The sequence below is a fragment of the Coffea arabica genome, chromosome 7e (genome assembly GCF_036785885.1).
Source record: "Coffea arabica cultivar ET-39 chromosome 7e, Coffea Arabica ET-39 HiFi, whole genome shotgun sequence".
NCBI lineage: Eukaryota > Viridiplantae > Streptophyta > Magnoliopsida > Gentianales > Rubiaceae > Coffea > Coffea arabica.
The window spans coordinates 17,759,298-17,777,411 of NC_092323.1; the positions used below are offsets into that span (position 1 = coordinate 17,759,298).

Sequence of the window (18,114 nt, forward strand, 5' to 3'; positions counted from 1 at the left end):
ACTTGACCAGATATTGTATAACAGGTTGAGAATTCCTCATGATAATCTTGCGTCTAAGCACTTGCTCCGGTTGCAACAAGCACTGGTCAGAGGAGTCCAACTCGGGCAAGACTGCTTCAATGGACTGACCGTCACCAATTTTCTTTTTAAGAAGTGAAACGTGAAACACTGGATGAACTCTAGCTCCCGGCGTCAACCGTAACTTATAGGCTACAGCCCCCACCTTCTCAATAATTTGAAAAGGCCCATAATACTTGGCCGACAGCTTTAGACTCCTCCTGATAGCTACAGTTTGCTGCCTATAAGGTTGCAACTTAAGGTAAACCCATTCCCCTACCTGCAAAGTTCTCTCTGTCCTGTGTTGATCAGCGTAGTGCTTCATTCGATTCTGAGCCTTAGCTAAGTTTTCTTTGATTTGGGACGTGATCTGTAGCCTTTCCTGTACCATATCAGCTGCAGCTGGTATTATAGTGTCATGAAATGGTCCCAAGGGAATAGGGGTCGGCTTGTACTCGTATAATGCCTCAAAAGGGGATAGCTGTAAGCTGGTATGGAAGTTGGTGTTATACCAGTGCTCCACCGTAGATAACCACACACTCCATTGTGTTGGGTGCTCACTACACATGCATCTTATGTACGTTTCCAGGCATTGGTTAACTCTCTCGCTCTGCCCGTCGGACTGTGGGTGATAGGAAGAGCTGTAATGGAGTTTAGTACCCAACATCTTAAACATTTCCTGCCAGAACCTACTGAGAAACACCCTGTCTCTATCCGAAATTATCACCTCAGGTAGACCATGGAGTTTATACACATTATCAAGGAAAGCCATAGCTATCTGCTGAGCTGAGTAGGGGTGCGAGAGTCGCATAAAATGGCTGAACTTAGTAAAGCGATCTACTACCACGAAGATAGTATCAAACCCGTGAGATAAAGGCAATTGCTCGATGAAATCCATGGTTATTTGGGACCATGCCTGCTGAGGAACTGGAAGTGGCTGTAACAGCCCGGGGTAAGGAACATTTTCGTGCTTATTCCGTTGACACACGTCACAAGATCTCACAAACTGTATGACCTTCTTTTTGATTCCGGGCCAGTGAAACAGTGCTTGCACCCTTTGTAGACACCCTCTTTGACTGGAATGGCCCCCAACTGCAGAGTCATGCAATGCTTTGATAATGTTGCCTCTGATCCCCTTAGAAGTCCCACATATAATTTGCCTTTGAACTTCAGCAACCCATTGTCCAATTGATAATCGGAGTTAGAAGTAGGATCCAGCAGTAGCTGGGGAATAAGTTCCTGTGCCGTAGCATCACCCCAGTAACTATCTATTAGTTCTTGCATCCAAGCTGGCTGCGCTGACGAGATGGCAGTCAGGGTACCCAACTTGGTCGGACATCCCTCACTGTGCTCAACTATCCGTCGTCTAGACAATGTGTCCGCCACTCCATTGTCAATGCCTTTCTTGTATTGGATCTCGTAGTCGAAACCTAACAACTTGGTCAGCCATTTGTGCTGTAAAGGATGTGTGAGCCGTTGTTCAAGTAGGTATTTGAGGGCCTGGTGATCGGTCCAGACGACGAAGTGATGGCCTACCAGGTAATGTTTCCATTTAGTGACTACCATCACCAACGCGAACAGCTCCTTTTCATACACCGACAGTCCCAAATTCTGGTTTGCTAGAGCCTTGCTAAGGAAAGCCATGGGATGTCCTTGTTGCATCAAAACAACACCAATACCCACGCCACATGCATCCATCTCAATGACGAATGGGATGTCAAAGTTAGGCATGCTCAATACGGGGGTAGTCGTCATGGCCCTCTTTAAGTCTTCAAAAGCTAACTGAGCTTCAGAACTCCATGCGAACCCGTCCTTCTTTAAAAGTTGCGTCAACGGTTTACTGATTACCCCATACCCCTTAATGAACCGTCTGTAATACCCTGTTAAACCTAGAAATCCCCTTAGTTCTTTCACTATTCGGGATGCAGGCCAAGAAAATATGCAGTCGACCTTAGACCTGTCCATGCTCACGCCTCTTTCCGATATCACATGCCCCAAATACTCCACCAAAGTTTGGGCAAATGAGCATTTAGATCTTTTGCAGAATAGTTGGTTGTCTGCCAAGACCCCCAGGACGATTTGGAGATGTAGCATATGCGACTCAAGGGTGGAGCTATAGACCAGGATATCGTCAAAAAATACTAACACAAATTTCCTCATATATGGCTGAAAAATTCGATTCATCAAAGCATGGAAGGTAGCCGGAGCATTCGTCAACCCAAACGGCATAACCAAGAACTCGAAGTGACCACGTCTGAAAGGCAGTTTTGTGTGTATCCATTGCCTTAACTCTTAGTTGGTGGTAACCAACTCGAAGATCCAGCTTAGACATGTACTTTGTCCCATGCAACTCGTTCAAAAGTTCATCTATGTTTGGTATGGGAAATCTGTCTTTAACAGTCAGTTCGTTTAGCTTCCGATAATCCATACATAGCCTTCAGGAGTTGTCCTTCTTTTTGACTAGCAAAACAGGTGATGCGAAGGGACTGCTACTGTGAGTAACAATACCACTAGAGAGCATCTCAGCCACTTGCCTCTCGATTTCGGTTTTGTGTGCGTGAGGGTACCGGTAAGGCTTAAGTTTGAAGGGTTTTGCTCCAGGTTTGAGAGTGATTTGGTGATCCAACTCTCTTCATGGGGGTAGACCCTGCGGAGCAGCAAATACTTGCGAATACTGTTGTAATATCCTTTCTACTTGTTTCGGAATATCCTTTGGCTGGAAATCCTGTGACTCGGCCTGTAGGGAGGCACAATTCCATTGCTTCTCTTGTATGAAGGATTTGAGGTCCTTCCAACATACAAGTTCCATCACAGGTTGGTTCATAACTCCCCGCAGATGTAGCAAACTTCCACTACTACTGAGCGCAATGCTGAGACTATGGAAATCAAAAGTAATGGGACTGAATTGGTACATCCAATCCACCCCCAGTATAATATCCCAATTCCCTAAATCCATTACCTTCAGGTCAAACTGAAACTGATAGTCTTGTATTAGCCAACTTACCCTCGGGCAGATTGCACCACTAGTAATATCCGTACCATCAGCTAAGGTTACTGTAAAAGGGGTAACCTCTTGGTGTGGTAAGTATAAGGATTTAACCAGCCCAAAGTGAATGAAACTGTTTGAAGCTCCAGTATCTACCAATATCTTTATAGGTAGTCCTCCCATATTACCTAACAGAATGATAGATTTCCTGCTCATGGCTCCATTTAAGGCATTCAGTGAAACTTCGGCCAGCTCCCCTACTCGACCAGTACTTTCATCTTGTTCCCCTTCAGCATCCTCAAAATCTGTGTCATTTCCTTCATCTAGATCAATGCAGTTCAAGTTCCCCTGCTTACAACGATTACCTGCCCCAAACTTGTCACCACACCTGTAGCACAGGCCATGTTTGTGTCTATATTGTATTTCTTCTGTAGAAATTTTATTAAACTCCCTAGCCACATTCTCCTGCCTATTGGAGTTTGGAGTAATGGAAGGAATGCGGTAGGAGTTGGCTGGCTTCTGATTGTTCCGTTGGGTCTTAAACATTCCAAATCTGGACTCCAACGCAGTTTTATTAGTGTTTCGTGGTTGTCTTGATTGCAACTCTAAGGAATATTCTTGTAGTTCAGCTACCTCGAAAGCCTTTGATAGGTTTTTTGGCTTGAACATCTTCACCATTGGCTTGATTTCCTCCTTCAAGCCACTGATGAAACTGGAAACAAAGTAAGGCTCATCCAGCCTAGGATTTCTAAGTAACATAAGAGTTTTTAGCTCCTCCAAATTTTCTTCATATTCCTCTACTTTACCTGTTTGTTGTAGCTTATTAAATTCCTCCACCACATCTCGTGAAGTCTTACAGGCAAATCTCTCACTAAGGTCACTAAATTCTGACCAGGAAAGGTTAGGCCGCTCGAGTTTCACCCCTTGAAACCAGTTGTCGGCTTTCCCCTCCAAAAACATCTCTACCATTTCCACCTTCTGACTATCAGGAATCTGGTAGTTCTGAAAATATTTCTGGCATTTCCTAAGCCACTCCCTAGGGTTACCCGCAGCAAACATAGGTAATTCCAATTTTGGCAAGACAAGGTTGAATTGCTTACTTTTGAGCTCCAGATGAGAGGCGTGCACTCCATTCTGATGTCCAAGCTTCATATGCGTAGGTGGAGTCGGCAGCAGCGGCTCTGAAGGTCGCGATTCCAGCTCGGAGCAGCCTTTTTCCTTCAGCATCACATTCAGCAAGTTGTTAAACTTTTGTTCAATCGAGCTAAACTTCTGATCTAAGTTTTCCACTAGCGCTTCCAATCGTTAGCTTTTCTGCTCAAGTTCCTCCTGAAACCTCTGTTGACAAGAGACTTGTACAGTAGCCATCGATTCCACCAACTCCTGCAAATGGCTATCTTGCTTCTTGATCTAATCTTCCAGGGTGCGGTAGCGAGTATTCTCCGCCATTTCCGTATCAAATACAGCCAAGGATCGGCTGCTCTGATACCAGATGTCAGGCTCCTGGGTTTGAGCTTCGTGAGATACAGAGGAGGAAGGTGACTACGAAAGAGGATTTGGGGAAAAGAATGGGAAAGGAAAGAGAAATGAGAGGAAGAGAGAATTAGACCAATAAGAGAGAGAAAGTAATAAAAGTCATATTAAGTCTAATGGCCCCTTTCTGTTACACCTTCTATTTATAATAGCAGCTAATCAGTAGGAAACTAATCACTCGTGAACTTAACAGAATAACTAATCCTAACCAACTACCAGAATTATTCCAACGACATCGTTTTAGGTCGTAGCTCCTATTTTGCTCTATTACTGAAACGCACATGCTAATGCATAAAACGACAACTTCTATCTTAAGTTCCTGACAGCCAACCAGTTGAAATCTTGACCCCCTGATCCCTAACTTTATTCGTATCACAATTCAAATTTTGAAACATTGGCTTAGGGTAGGGACAAAATTCGAGAGAGAAAGAAATGTGACATGGTGAATCCTCTCGCTAGTGTAGAGGAAGCTCTCTCTTGGGGTAAGAGCCCACCTCCCTCTGGTGGGAGTTCCAGAAAACTTTCAAAACTTTTCAAAATTTCATACTATCCCGCACTTTCTTCACACAATTTCCCAGCCATCATCACTACCAATCTGGTTTTGCAAAAAAGGATAGATTATTGCGGTACCAACCATCGTACCCAGGAAACTTTAAGGATGTCTCTCCAGGGGAAACACAAGGCATTTTAAGTCCAACTCTTTATGATTAGCTGTAGGCAAGGTATATCTTGATTATCTCCTTTCCCTTGTTCTCGTTTTTGAGGTAATGCCTGTACACGTGCTTTTATTTTTTCAGTGTTTAACGTTTGTCTGGTTTTTTTCTTTGTCTTAAGACTGATTGGTCCCCTTTTGGTTAGTTTCTGTATAGACGTGCTTGTTGTCCTCTGTTTTTTTGTTTTCTTTCTACATAGCTACTCTCTGTGTTTTTCTTTTCTTCTAAAACTTGGCTGGTAGTTGAATAGGCGTAACTTTCTGAGTTCAGAGTAAGAATACCCCTAGCATCTCAGGAATTATCTATGGAGGGAGACTTGACTGAGCTTTTACAAAGGTTCTCTCTGGAGGGTAATGAGATCTCTGGAGCTAAACTGGAGTTGGAGGACCTGAGCAGTGGAGTGAAGGACTGTAAAGGAAGCCTGATAGGAAGAATAATGGGGGAGAAAATAGCAAATTTCACGGGAGTAAAGAATTTTGTGACTGCAGCATGGAGCTACCCCAAGAATCTGACAGTCATGGAATTGGGACCGAACTTGTTTCAATTTAATATCCCAAACCATGAAGAAAAAGAAAGAATAGTGACAGGAGGTCCTTGGTTAATGGATAATCAAATCTTAGTGTTGAACAGATGGTCTGAAGGGATAGAAGACGATTACGGTGCTTTTGTTACTGCTCCCTTGTGGGTCCAGATCTGGAACCTTCCTGTGCACTGGCTTTCCAAAGAGGTGGGACGAAAAATAGGAGCAGTGTTTAAGGATGTTAAAGACGTAGTTATCCCTCAGGGAGGGGGAAAAGAAGGTAGGCATTTGAAAGCACTAGTTCGTGTTGATCTGTCAAAACCCCTGCTAAGAGGAACTTTGGTGCAGTTAGCAGGGTCACTCAGATGGGTTGTTTTTAAATACGAAAGGTGCCCGAATTTCTGTTATAAGTGTGGAATAGTTGGACATGGGGAACGTACTTGTAAAGAACACATAACTATCTCAGGAGATCTTCTAGAGAACCAATACGGACCATGGATGCGTGCTGGAATTAATAGAAGCCCTTCTAAGGAAAGAGTAAGGAGGGATGATACTGAGAAGGATAAAAGATATTGGAAGTTCCAGAAGGGAGAAATGGTGGAGAGAGAGAAGGGTAGGACCCAATCAGGAGAGGTGCTTCTGGAGGCTCTTAGGACATCAGGTTTAGGATCTAGAAGAAATCAGGACCCTCCGAAAGAGCAGGAGGGTGAAAGGGAGGTCCTGAATAATTGTAGGGATCCCTCGATTATTGTGGAAACCAGTGGAAGGGAACTAGTAAGTAGTGAAGCTCTCAAACCCTCGAGCAAGGAAAAACTTGATAGTCCTCTACTAACACAGGAAAATGTAGAGGAGAACCTGACTCTAGTGGAGGTGGAGGACATGGAGGAGGACAGGGAGCAATGCACAAGATGGCTGGAACAGGAGAACATACTTCAAGAGGTTCCAGTTCAAGAGGTAGAAAGGCAGGGAGAGCCCCAAGATACTACCAAGATTCAAGAGGCTATTAAAAAGCAAGCCAAAAGATCTTATAAGAAGCTGAAATTCCCTATGCAAACAAGAAGGGCTCTGAAAGAGAGGAATGGTCAGGATGCTATCTTTGAAGGACGAGGGAAAAGAAAAATTCAGTTGTTTGATGAGGATATGGAGGATGTGCATCAGCAAGAGACAACAGGCAAACGTACTAAGCCATTCCAGATTGTGGGATACACAGCTATGACAGAGGTGGAGGTGGGGTCCTTCCCTAATGGGGCCCCCAAAAGGAAATGAGGGCTTTGGTGTGGAACTGTCAAGGTGTGGGGAGCCCCTTGACAGTTCCCCATCTGAGGGAGGTGAATAACCTCCTCTCTCCAAACTTGATCTTTTTGAGTGAGACCAAGAACAGAAGACTGGTAGTTGATAGGATCGCTAGAGGGTTAAGGTTTGATAATTGTGTGGTAGTGGAAGCTATGCACAAGTCAGGAGGTATGGCTGTGATGTGGAAAGAGGATACTAAGGTCCTTGAAGTTAATCAGACTGCTTTTACTATAGAGGTCAGAATTGAGGATTATGAGCATCACTGTGACTGGTGGTTTGTAGGGATTTATGCGAGCTGTGATGCTCAGATTAGAAAGGAACAATGGAGAGTCTTAAGAGATAGAAGTAGGCTGTGGGGTGACAGATTCTTGATTGCAGGAGATTTCAACGACATAGTGTCGAATGATGAGAAATGGGGTGGAACTATCAGGGAGGAGAGAAGCCTAAAAGATTTCAAGGTTTTTATTGATCAGAATAAGTTGACAGATTTAGGCTATGAGGGACACCCTTGGACTTGGAGTAACCATTGGGAGGATGAGGGAGAAATCAGACAGAGGTTAGATAGAGGCCTTGCTAGTTATGAATGGGTCCAGATTTTTGATAAGACAAGTTGTCAACACCTGGACACTTATGCTTCTGACCATAGTATGCTCCTCTTAGACACTGAGCCACACAAGGTGAAAAGGAAAAAGAGGTTTTACTTTGATAAACGTTGGATACAAAGGGAAGAGTGTCAACAGGTTGTGGAGAAAGCTTGGCAGTTTGAAGAGCCGGGATCACGTATGTTCAGGATTACTAAGAAAATCAGGAACTGTAGAATAGAACTTCTGAAGTGGAGAAACACCTTCCATGCAAATTCTAAAAGACAGATTGAGGAGCTAGGGAAAGAATTGGAGGCTGTGAGAGGTTCTAATCCTGTAAACAAAAAAGAAGTTTCTGCCGAGATCAAGAAGCAACTAAAAGAGGCATACAAAAAAGAAGAACAATTCTGGTGTCAAAAGGCAAGGATTGAATGGTTAAGAGATGGGGATAAAAATACAAGGTACTTTCATGCACACGTCAAAGGGAGAAGAACCAGAAATATGATTAGGAAACTGCAAAGGGATGATGGCTCTTGGACAACGAATGAAGAGGAAGTAATTGCTGAAATCTCTGACTTCTTCAGAGGGTTGTTTACTAGTGGAGAGAGGAGTGATATGACTGAGATGCTAGAGGGTATCCCCCACTCTATAACTCAGGATATGAACACCAATTTAACTAAGCAAGTTGATGAAGATGAAATCAAAGTAGCTCTTTTCTCTATGCAGTCTGATAAAGCTCCTGGCCAAGATGGCATGACCCCGTTATTCTTCCAACGTTTTTGGAGTACTATCAAAGGAGACTTGATACCAGCAATTCAGTCTTTTTTCAGCTCAGGTTTCATGTTAAAATCCATAAACCATACTGTCATTTCTCTTATTCCTAAAATCCAGAACCCAACAAATGTGAAAAATTTTAGACCCATTAGCCTGTGTAGTGTCATATACAAGACCATTTCCAAAATTTTGGCCAACAGATTGAAGCTTGTTCTGGACAAGTGCATAAGTAACACGCAATCTGCTTTCATTCCAGACAGACAAATTTTAGACAATGTAATCTTAGCTCATGAGTATATGCATTATCTCAAAAACAAAAGACAAGGGAAAGAAGGTTACATGGCAATCAAGTTAGACATGGCCAAAGCTTATGATAGAGTAGAGTGGCACTTCTTACAGGCAATGATGCAAAAGATGGGTTTTTGTGCACAATGGATTACTTGGATAACTAGCTGCTTGAAGACTGTAACATATTCCTTCAACTGTAATGGGGAAACCAAAGGATTTGTAGCACCAGAAAGGGGAATAAGACAAGGAGACCCACTGTCCCCTTACTTGTTCTTAATTTGTTCAGAAGGTTTCTCAAATTTGTTGAAGAAAGCGGAAGAGAGAAATGATATAAAAGGGTTGAGGATTAGCAGACAAGGACCAATCCTCACACACCTTTTCTTCGCAGACGATTCCCTCATTTTTTGTAAGGCAAATGTACAGCAGGCCAATGAAATCATGACGATTCTCAAAAAGTATGAGGAGGCCTCAGGGCAGTTGATCAACCTGGAAAAGTCTTCTGTTTTCTTTAGTAAAAATATGCCCATGGAACAAAGACAAGCTGTGTGTAGCTCACTGGGAGGAATGACAGAGATGAAACAAGGCAAGTATCTAGGACTGCCTATGGTGATCTCTAGGACAAAAGAGCAAATCTTCGGGTTCATAAAGGAAAACATCAAGACAAAGATTCAAGACTGGAGGAACAAGTTGCTGAGCACAGCGGGCAAGGAAGTAATGCTTAAGGCAGTCTCAATGGCAATGCCAACTTACGCCATGTCAGTGTTCAAGCTGCCAAGAAAGCTGTGCAAAGATATAAGTTCACTGATGGCAAACTACTGGTGGGGTGAAGCAAATGGAAAGAATAAATTGCATTGGGTATCTTGGAAGAGAATGTCAATGAGTAGGAATGCAGGGGGTCTGGGATTCAAGGACATTGAAGCTTACAATAAAGCATTATTGGGCAAGCAGATTTGGAGAATACTCACCAAACCAAACCTTCTCATCAGTAAAGTGCTGCGAGCAAGATACTTCCCAAAGGATTCTATCCTAACATGCAAGCCCCACAAGAATGCTTCCTGGATATGGCAAGGACTGTTAGGAGCAAGAAGCCTAATTGAGAAAGGGGTGATTAGACGAATTGGTAATGGCAGAAGCACAAGCATTTTGGGCCACAGGTGGATTCCAGGCACTAGCTCAGGCAGGCCAACCCCTCTTGGTCCTCAAAGCTGCGACTTGAAGATGGTGCATGAGCTAATAAGCCATCATAGATGGAAGAAGAACACCATCTTAAAGTATTTCATGCAAAGCGATGCTGAGAAGATCCTGAATATTCCCATAAGTCTGATGGGGAGGGAGGACAACTTTTATTGGCAACACAACGCAGGAGGGATCTATACTGTCAGCTCAGGATACAAATGTCAAATGAAAGAGAGGGCCAATGCCAAGATGATAACACCAGAGGCAGCTGGACCAAGCATCTCGGAGGGAGGTCAGCAACTTAGACAAATGTGGAACACCTTGTGGAAGCTTAACATCAAGCATAAAGTGAAAATCTTCATCTGGAAATGTATAACAGGAGCACTGCCAGTAAGAGCAGCAATATTCAGGAAAACAAGATTGGGTGACCCAGTGTGCAGACTATGTGGGGATGACCAGGAAACAGTGGAGCACTTAATGCTAAACTGTCAACACACGCAGCAGATATGGAAGGCAGCACCATTACAATGGGATGGTGCTATAGACCAAACAGGGGACTTCAGAAGGTGGTGGATCAGAATCACTGATGCAAGGAATAGGCCAAGGGGGATGGAGCATATTGGCCTGACTGCGAATATTTTATGGCAAGCGTGGAAAGAAAGAAACCAGAAGGAATTTGAAAACAAGACCAGCTGCTCTCCTGCTCGAACAGTTGAAAAAGCTCATAAAGAGTGGCTGGAGCAAGAGGAAATTATGAAAGGCAGAACTAGCCAGAGCACAAGAGAAACATCTTTCACTCAGGAAGAGCACTATAAGGGACAGGATAAAGAAGGGACCATCTGTCTAGACGTGGCTACAACAAGTCAGCATGGCCAGGTCTCACTGGGGATTGGAGTGACTGCGATAAAGCACCCAAACACTAGACTTGCGGAATGGGCACTTAAAGAGCGAAGTAAGGGAGACAAAGTCACAGATGAAGCAGTGGCTATCCAGCTGGTCATGTGCAAGGCTCTTGAGCATCAGTGGAGCAGAATCACGATCCAGTTTCAAAGCCAGGACCTTATGAGGCAGATAAAGCACAAGAACCCTTCTAGCAGTAGACTAGCTACCTTGATAGATGACATCCTGAGCATGCAAAAGTTGTTTCGCATGTGCTTGTTTAGTTTAGCAAAGGAAGAAAGTAGTAAACGCAGTAGAGAATTAAGTTCTCATGCCTATGGCATTTTAGTGGATGAGGAGTGGAATCTCATCAGTGCTAGATGAGCGCTATTTGTACAGTTTCCTTCGAGCCTTTGCTCGTACATGTAACTTCTTGTTTCAAGGAATGGAAATCTTCTAACGTTTCGAAAAAAAAAAAAAAAAAAAGAAATGTGACATGGTAGTTTGTATATTTAATGTGGGTATAGGTCACATGCCGAATAGCTCAAACCATGCATTGTGAACCAAATAGTTCGATTTACCAAATCCAATTTAATTCATTTAGTTAATCAAATTGTTGCTCACCCATAGCAAGCCAACAGGTTGAAACTCTTGGAATCTAACTCCTAACTTCGGTCAAATCATGGTTCAAATTTTGAAACATTTGTTTCAAGTATAGGTAGCAAATCAACCCATTTAATTAAATTTACCCATTTAATTAATTAAACTTTAGTCAACCAAATATATCAATGAATAGATGAGGATGAGTATCTTAAATTTTTGCATATGGGTATAAATGGGTTAATACCCATTTATTAAATGTGTATTATTGGGTAACCCATCAAACCCAATTAACCCATTTAGAATTATTTTCCCCCAAATCTCCTCTCTTCCCCCACCCTTTTTTTTTCTTCAGATTTTTCATTTTATTATAATGTTAACTACTTTTGTTTCATTATTATTATTTGTTGGTTTTATTTTATCATTTTATTTTCTCTTAGTTTGTTAACTTACTCATTTTTTAGTATTACCAATCCATGATAAATTTTAGTCTATTTTCCTACCTTTTCAAAATGAAATTTTAAATTTACACATGAAAAAAATATTAGGGTCAAAATTTTTGGATTAAGGTTTTATGTTAATTTTTATAGTACTTAATTCAAATTTTTATATTTTTATTATTCAATTACTAAATAGTATATAATTTTACGACATAGAGTACGGATAGGAAAAAAATTGATAATTAGGCTTATTGAACATTATAAGTAAATATTTAAAACTAATGATGGGTGCAAAGAGTGGTATAAATTAATAACTTAGTTTGCAAAAATAAATTTAAATGAGTTTACAAAAAGTTAAAATAAATAGGTTATAAATGGGTAATTGGGTTACCCAATTCATTTTTTGACTTACTCATTTATACCCATCTAATTAAATGAATATAAATGGGTTGATTCACTTATACCCATTACCCATTTTATCCAACCGAAACCTGCCCAAGTCACTCATTTTGACACCTCTAGTTTCAGGTAGGGACAAGAGAGAAAGAAAGGTAACATTGGAGATCATAATGCCAAATAGCTCTAACTATTGTTAGCCAAATCGTTTGATTTATTGGATTCTTTAATTCATTTAGTTAATCAAATTGTTGCTTACCATTCATGAGGCAACCAGTTAAAACTCTTGATCCCTGACTGCTAAGATCAGGCTAATCACGGCTTTAAATTTCAAACATTGGTTTAAGTTAGGGATGAGAGAGAAAGAAAGGTCGAAAGGCAGTTTGTGTATTTAATTTGCATGTAGGTCATAATGTCAAATAGCTCGAACCATTATTAGCCAAATAGCTCAAGTTATAGTATTCAATTTAGTTAATCAAATTGTTGCCCACACCTACTGAGCAACTAGTTGAAACTCTTAATCTCTAACTCCTAAGTTCGGTCGAATAATAGTTCAAATTTTGAAACACTAGTTTAGGATAGAGATTTAGAAAGAAGGCGACAAGGTGATTTGTATTTTTAATGTGGATGTAGATCATAAGGCCGAGCTATTCAGAAAATCCGAGAATATAGATTATCATTCTGCCAACCTAAAAATTCAGGCAAATCTTCAACTTCGAATGCATGAATGCATTCCTGAATAAAATGATCTTTTGGCTAATGAATATATATATATATATATATATATATATATATAGTCTCCAGGGTCATTTACCTCCAAGTTTAAGTAAGTTCATTTCTTATTTCACATTATACTTCATCTTATAATGAATATTATCTTTGTTTTATAATGTTCTTGTATTGGTTCTCATTCTATTGGTAAATATATAGACCTACCCCTCAATTTGTCAAAACATCAAAGACTTTCTCTCCACTTTAAAAAATCAATTGAGGTACCCAATGCTCTGTATCACAAATATATTCATGTACAACTCACTACAGTTGGAAAAAAAAAATTGATCGCACAGTAAACAAATCAAGTTTAACTATAAGATTAAATTTGTTTAGTAATCAAGTGGAACTCGAATTTGCCTGTGAATAGATCTAATATATTAGTAAACATATGCATTTGATACACACACATACATGCATATATATGTGTGTGTGTGTGTGTGTCTGTTGAGATATGCCAACTTTTCCTACAGATTTTATCAGATTGGGTTTGATATCAAAATAATTTAGTTATTAGAAAATAAGGATATTTGTTAACCAAAGATTATGTTGGTTTGTTAACAAATATATTAGCTAAGATTTGCTAGTAGTAGAAGATTATATTTTGTTGAGATTTTTAGAATAATTGTTAGTTGGATATTTTGCTAGTTTGTTTCATGTAACCACTATAAATAATGAGTTGATGAATATAGAACACAAGCTCATTTTCTACCATCAATACAAGTTTCTTATAAGTTTTTTTTTTTTTTTTTTACAACACTAAAGTGTTGTTTCTTAGTTTATACCCCAAAAAACCAACAAAGTGGTATCAAAGCCTAAATCTTAAGGGACTGTTTCTTTGAGAGTGAGTGAATTTGGTGAAAATTCCTTTTTTACACTTAAGCCCTCAACATCAAAATGCCAGGAAACAATTTCTTGTCAAATCCTCCAAGTTTCACTAGTGAAAATTACCAAATCTGGGCCGTCAAAATGAAGTCCTATTTGGATGCTAATGATCTTTGGGATGTGGTAGAGGCAGATCCTGATCCTGAATTGCCGGAAGATCCAACTATTGCAGAGATGAGAGCCCATAGAGATGCAGTCAAAAGGAGATCAAAAGCCATGACTTGCATTCATTCAGCAGTTTCCGATGCAGTATTCACAAAAATTATCACTTGTGAAACTGCAAAAGAAGCTTGGGATGCTCTCAAAGTGGCTTTTCAAGGCAATAACAGAACAAGATAGATGCAAGTTTTGAACCTTAGGAGAGAATTTGAACTCCTTAGGATGAAAGACAAAGAAAACATTAAAGAGTATTCTGACAGACTCTTAAATATTGTGAACAAAATCAGATTGATTGGAGAACAACTTCCAGATAGCAGAGTTGTGGAGAAAGTCTTGGTGAGTTTATCAGAAAGGTTTGAAGCCAAAATTTTCTCTTTTGAAAATTCAAGAGATCTCTCTCGGATGACCTTGTCAGAATTGATCAATGCTTTAGAGGCATAAGAACAAAGACGAGCCATAAGAACTAAATGAGTCATTGAAGGTGCTTTTCGAGCAATAAATGAGGATCAAATTCGACAAGGTGGTAGAAATGACCAAGAGAAAAATAGTCAAGATGAGAAGAAAAATGGCAAAAATCCTCCGTGTTCACACTGTAAGAAAACCTCACATCTTTCAATATATTGTTGGTTTAGACCTAACATTCAATGTAGGGTTTTTAAGCAAATGGGACATATGGAGAGAGTTTGCAAAAATAAAGGAAAAAGAAAACATCACGCTCAGATGGTTGATGAACAAGATGAGGAGCAACTTTTCATGGCCACATGTTTTGCAAGCAATAATTCCAATACTAAAACTTGACTAATAGACAGTGGTTGCACTCATCACATGGCATATGATGAATCTATATTTAGGAAACTTGATAAATCGCAAATCTCCAAAGTCAGAATTGGAAATGGAGATTATATTGAGGTGAAAGGCAAAAGTAATGTTGCTATTAATTATGGTTCAGGTACCAAAATTATTTCTAATGTTTTGTATGTACCTAAAATTAATCAAAATCTATTAAGTGTTGGACAGTTATTAGAGAAGAATTATTCTGTCATCTTCAAAAATAGGACCTGTGTTATACATGATCCAGTTGGAAATGAGCTTTTCTCAGTGAAAATGAGAGGCAAAAATTTTGCTTTGAATTTGTCAGAAATTGACAATTCTAAGATGCAGTATGGTGAACCAAAAAATTCAGATGTTGCTAAAATTCAGGATGAGATCACTGATGAGGCAATTGAAGGAGGTTACATCGTGAAAATTCATGAAATGCTACCCAAGGATGATGGTGGTGACATAGCTGATAAAAGGCCATACAAAAATTTGAAGGATTGTTTTATGTCTCTCATAGCAATCATTTTTTGTATTGTGAATTTCTTCTTCAGGTTCATCTATTACGTATGGGAGTTCCACTTTCAAGTTGCAAAGAAGTTGAATACATCGGAAAATTTGGTATTGATTTTGAAGTTTGGCTCAAGAAACATTGCAAGACTGATGGCCAGATTGCAGACATTTTTATGAAAGCCTTGTCCAAAACAAGGTTCAAAGATTTGAGAAGGCAATTGAAAATCTGCAGCAAAAGTGGTAAGGAGGAGTGTTGAGATATGCCAACTTTTCCTACAGATTTTATCAGATTGGGTTTGATATCAAACTAATTTAGTTATTAGAAAATAAGGATATTTGTTAACCAAAGATCATGTTGGTTTGTTAACAAATATATTAGCTAAGATTTGCTAGTAGTAGAAGATTATATTTTGTTGAGATTTTTAGGATACTTGTTAGTTGGATATTTTGCTAGTTTGTTTCATGTAATCACTATAAATAGTGAGTTGATGAATGTAAAACACAAACTTATTTTCTACCTTTAATACAAGTCTCTTATAAGTTTTTTTTTGCAACATTAAGGTGTTATTTCTTAGTTTATGCCCCAAAAAACCAACAATATCCATCTATCCTATGCATATATATGCTACAAAAAATTAGATCCTCAAACCTCTGATTCTCTAGCCGCCGCTCAAACCTCAAAAGCCCTTTGTTGTCATCCTGTGGCTTAGTCTTCCACTCAAGTACATCCACATCCCCACGCCTCAAAACCCTCATTCTCATCCTCAAAACCTTTCTACTCTCTTAAACTCCCTTAGATCCTTGCACCGCAGGTAGGTGGATGTTTACCCTTTTTTCCTACTCATTGTTCTTAACATCCCAATCTTTAGCCTTTATTTTCTTGTTATCTCTATCGTGCATATGGAGGCAACAAGGCCAGATTTTTTTTATTTGCCCTCCCCCCCCCCACCCAAAACAAAACCCTTCCATTCTTATAAGTCTCCTAACTATCACTCTTAAATTTTCTTCAAATTAGTTCAGTCCTTTATTCTTCAAAAAAAAAAAAAAAGTTTAGCCTTTTTAAACTTTAAAGAACCAAATACTCTTACAATGTTAACCAATTGAGTTCAAACAATCCCTTGTGCTCGTTTAATAATCAATAAACTCTAACCTTCGTTTGCATAACACTCGAACTGAACATACTATACGATGTGTTATTAAAGCAAACTTATATAACTGGCAACACTCACAAAACACAAAAAACATGTAAACTAGAAAGCATGCCATGAGGATATTCGTGTCCAAGGAAAGAAAATAAGTAAATAAAGAACACAAACACTAGTTACAACATACATTGAACCCATGTTCCGAGTTAAAGGGCTAACATTTACTCTGATAAAGCAAGTAAAAACTACATGCGCCTGTGTCCCTTAAAGGGCTCACATTGATCGTCTAATAGCAAGTAATAGGTACATCAAGCCTTGGTCTCAAAGGGCTCACATCCTGCCATGATAGCAAGTGAACATACGAGGCTAACTCCAACTGTGGGGATCATAAGAAAATGCAGCGAAAACTTTAAGCAAATAATTCAAGATAACTAAATCAATCACATATTCATTGTCGCGCCCCATTTTTTGAAATAAAAGAGAAATGGTGTTTACAAATGAACAGTAATTGAGTTGAAATTAACAAGAATTTGGTGTCTACATTCATATCAATCAGAAGGTAATCAACACGTTGAATCAGTCTTACAGGTCAAGTAATTACCATATTCCAAGGATACAAGGTTTCAGGTATGGTCACCGAGCCTAGGATTGGGCTAGAAAAGGCCTAGAATATCAAAGAAAGTCTAAACTTGCATCGCATCGAAGAGGATTGGATAAGGAAACTCTCTGTTTTCACTATTTCCTGCGTCTGACTCATTATTGTCTTGTATATCAAGATTGAAAGTCTGAGCGACACCAAGCGTAAAAAAATGAGACAAGGAAGGGAAGAAAAGAGAAAGGAAAAGGCCATCTGAAAACTACACATACATGGTTAACAAAACTGTGAACTACATATCGCGTCGAAAACTAAATATCCCTGTTGCTCTTTCTCCCCATTCAAAAACATAAATGCATACACACATATGATTATAGACGTAAACTTAGCTTTGGAAATGTACGGAAGAAGGTATATGCAATGACTGAATAAGGGTGAATTGGACAAAGAGGGTTGGCAATGAGAAGATAGTTACGAGGCGGTTAATACAATGGCAGTTGGGCAAATTCTGTTAGTTGCTGCAACTGGTAAATTTAGTTTAGGAGCAGTTACTTACCCAACTCAGGCATGTACGGGAATAGGCAATTGGTGATTTGTTGCAATTTCTCATTTCTCCCATCAATTCAACCAGTACAATTCTCCCTAATTTCTTTCTGATCCTTTCTCTTATTCCTTTCTTTCCCTTCTCTTTCCTTCTTCTTTTCTGGTTCTGGTTCTTTACTTAGATCATTACAATATAGCTATATAGCGTTGTAGCCATTGTTTAACGTTGGTAGAACAGTATAGAAGCAGCAGTAGCTTTCTTAGTTGACAATGCCTTTTTACCCAAAAAAAATGCTTTCCTTAAATCCCTTGCTGCTGTATAAAAATATCTACTTATTTGTCCAGAGTTAACTAGTGAAAAATAAGATAACACAGAATTTTGACACAAGCAAAATCACCCGAAGTATGACATAAGCAATATATTTCTTCCCATTTTTTCTGTTCCTCATAA

General features: G+C 39.6%; 1 protein-coding gene across 1 annotated transcript; it reads left to right on the top strand.

Annotated features, from left to right (window-relative positions):
- Window positions 1-7,071: 7,071 nt before the first annotated feature.
- LOC140011275 (uncharacterized) lies at window positions 7,072-11,184 on the top strand. Its single transcript, XM_072060051.1, has one exon. It carries the CDS (start codon window positions 7,072-7,074, stop codon window positions 11,182-11,184), a length of 4,113 nt encoding a protein of 1,370 aa, XP_071916152.1.
- Window positions 11,185-18,114: the final 6,930 nt, after the last annotated feature.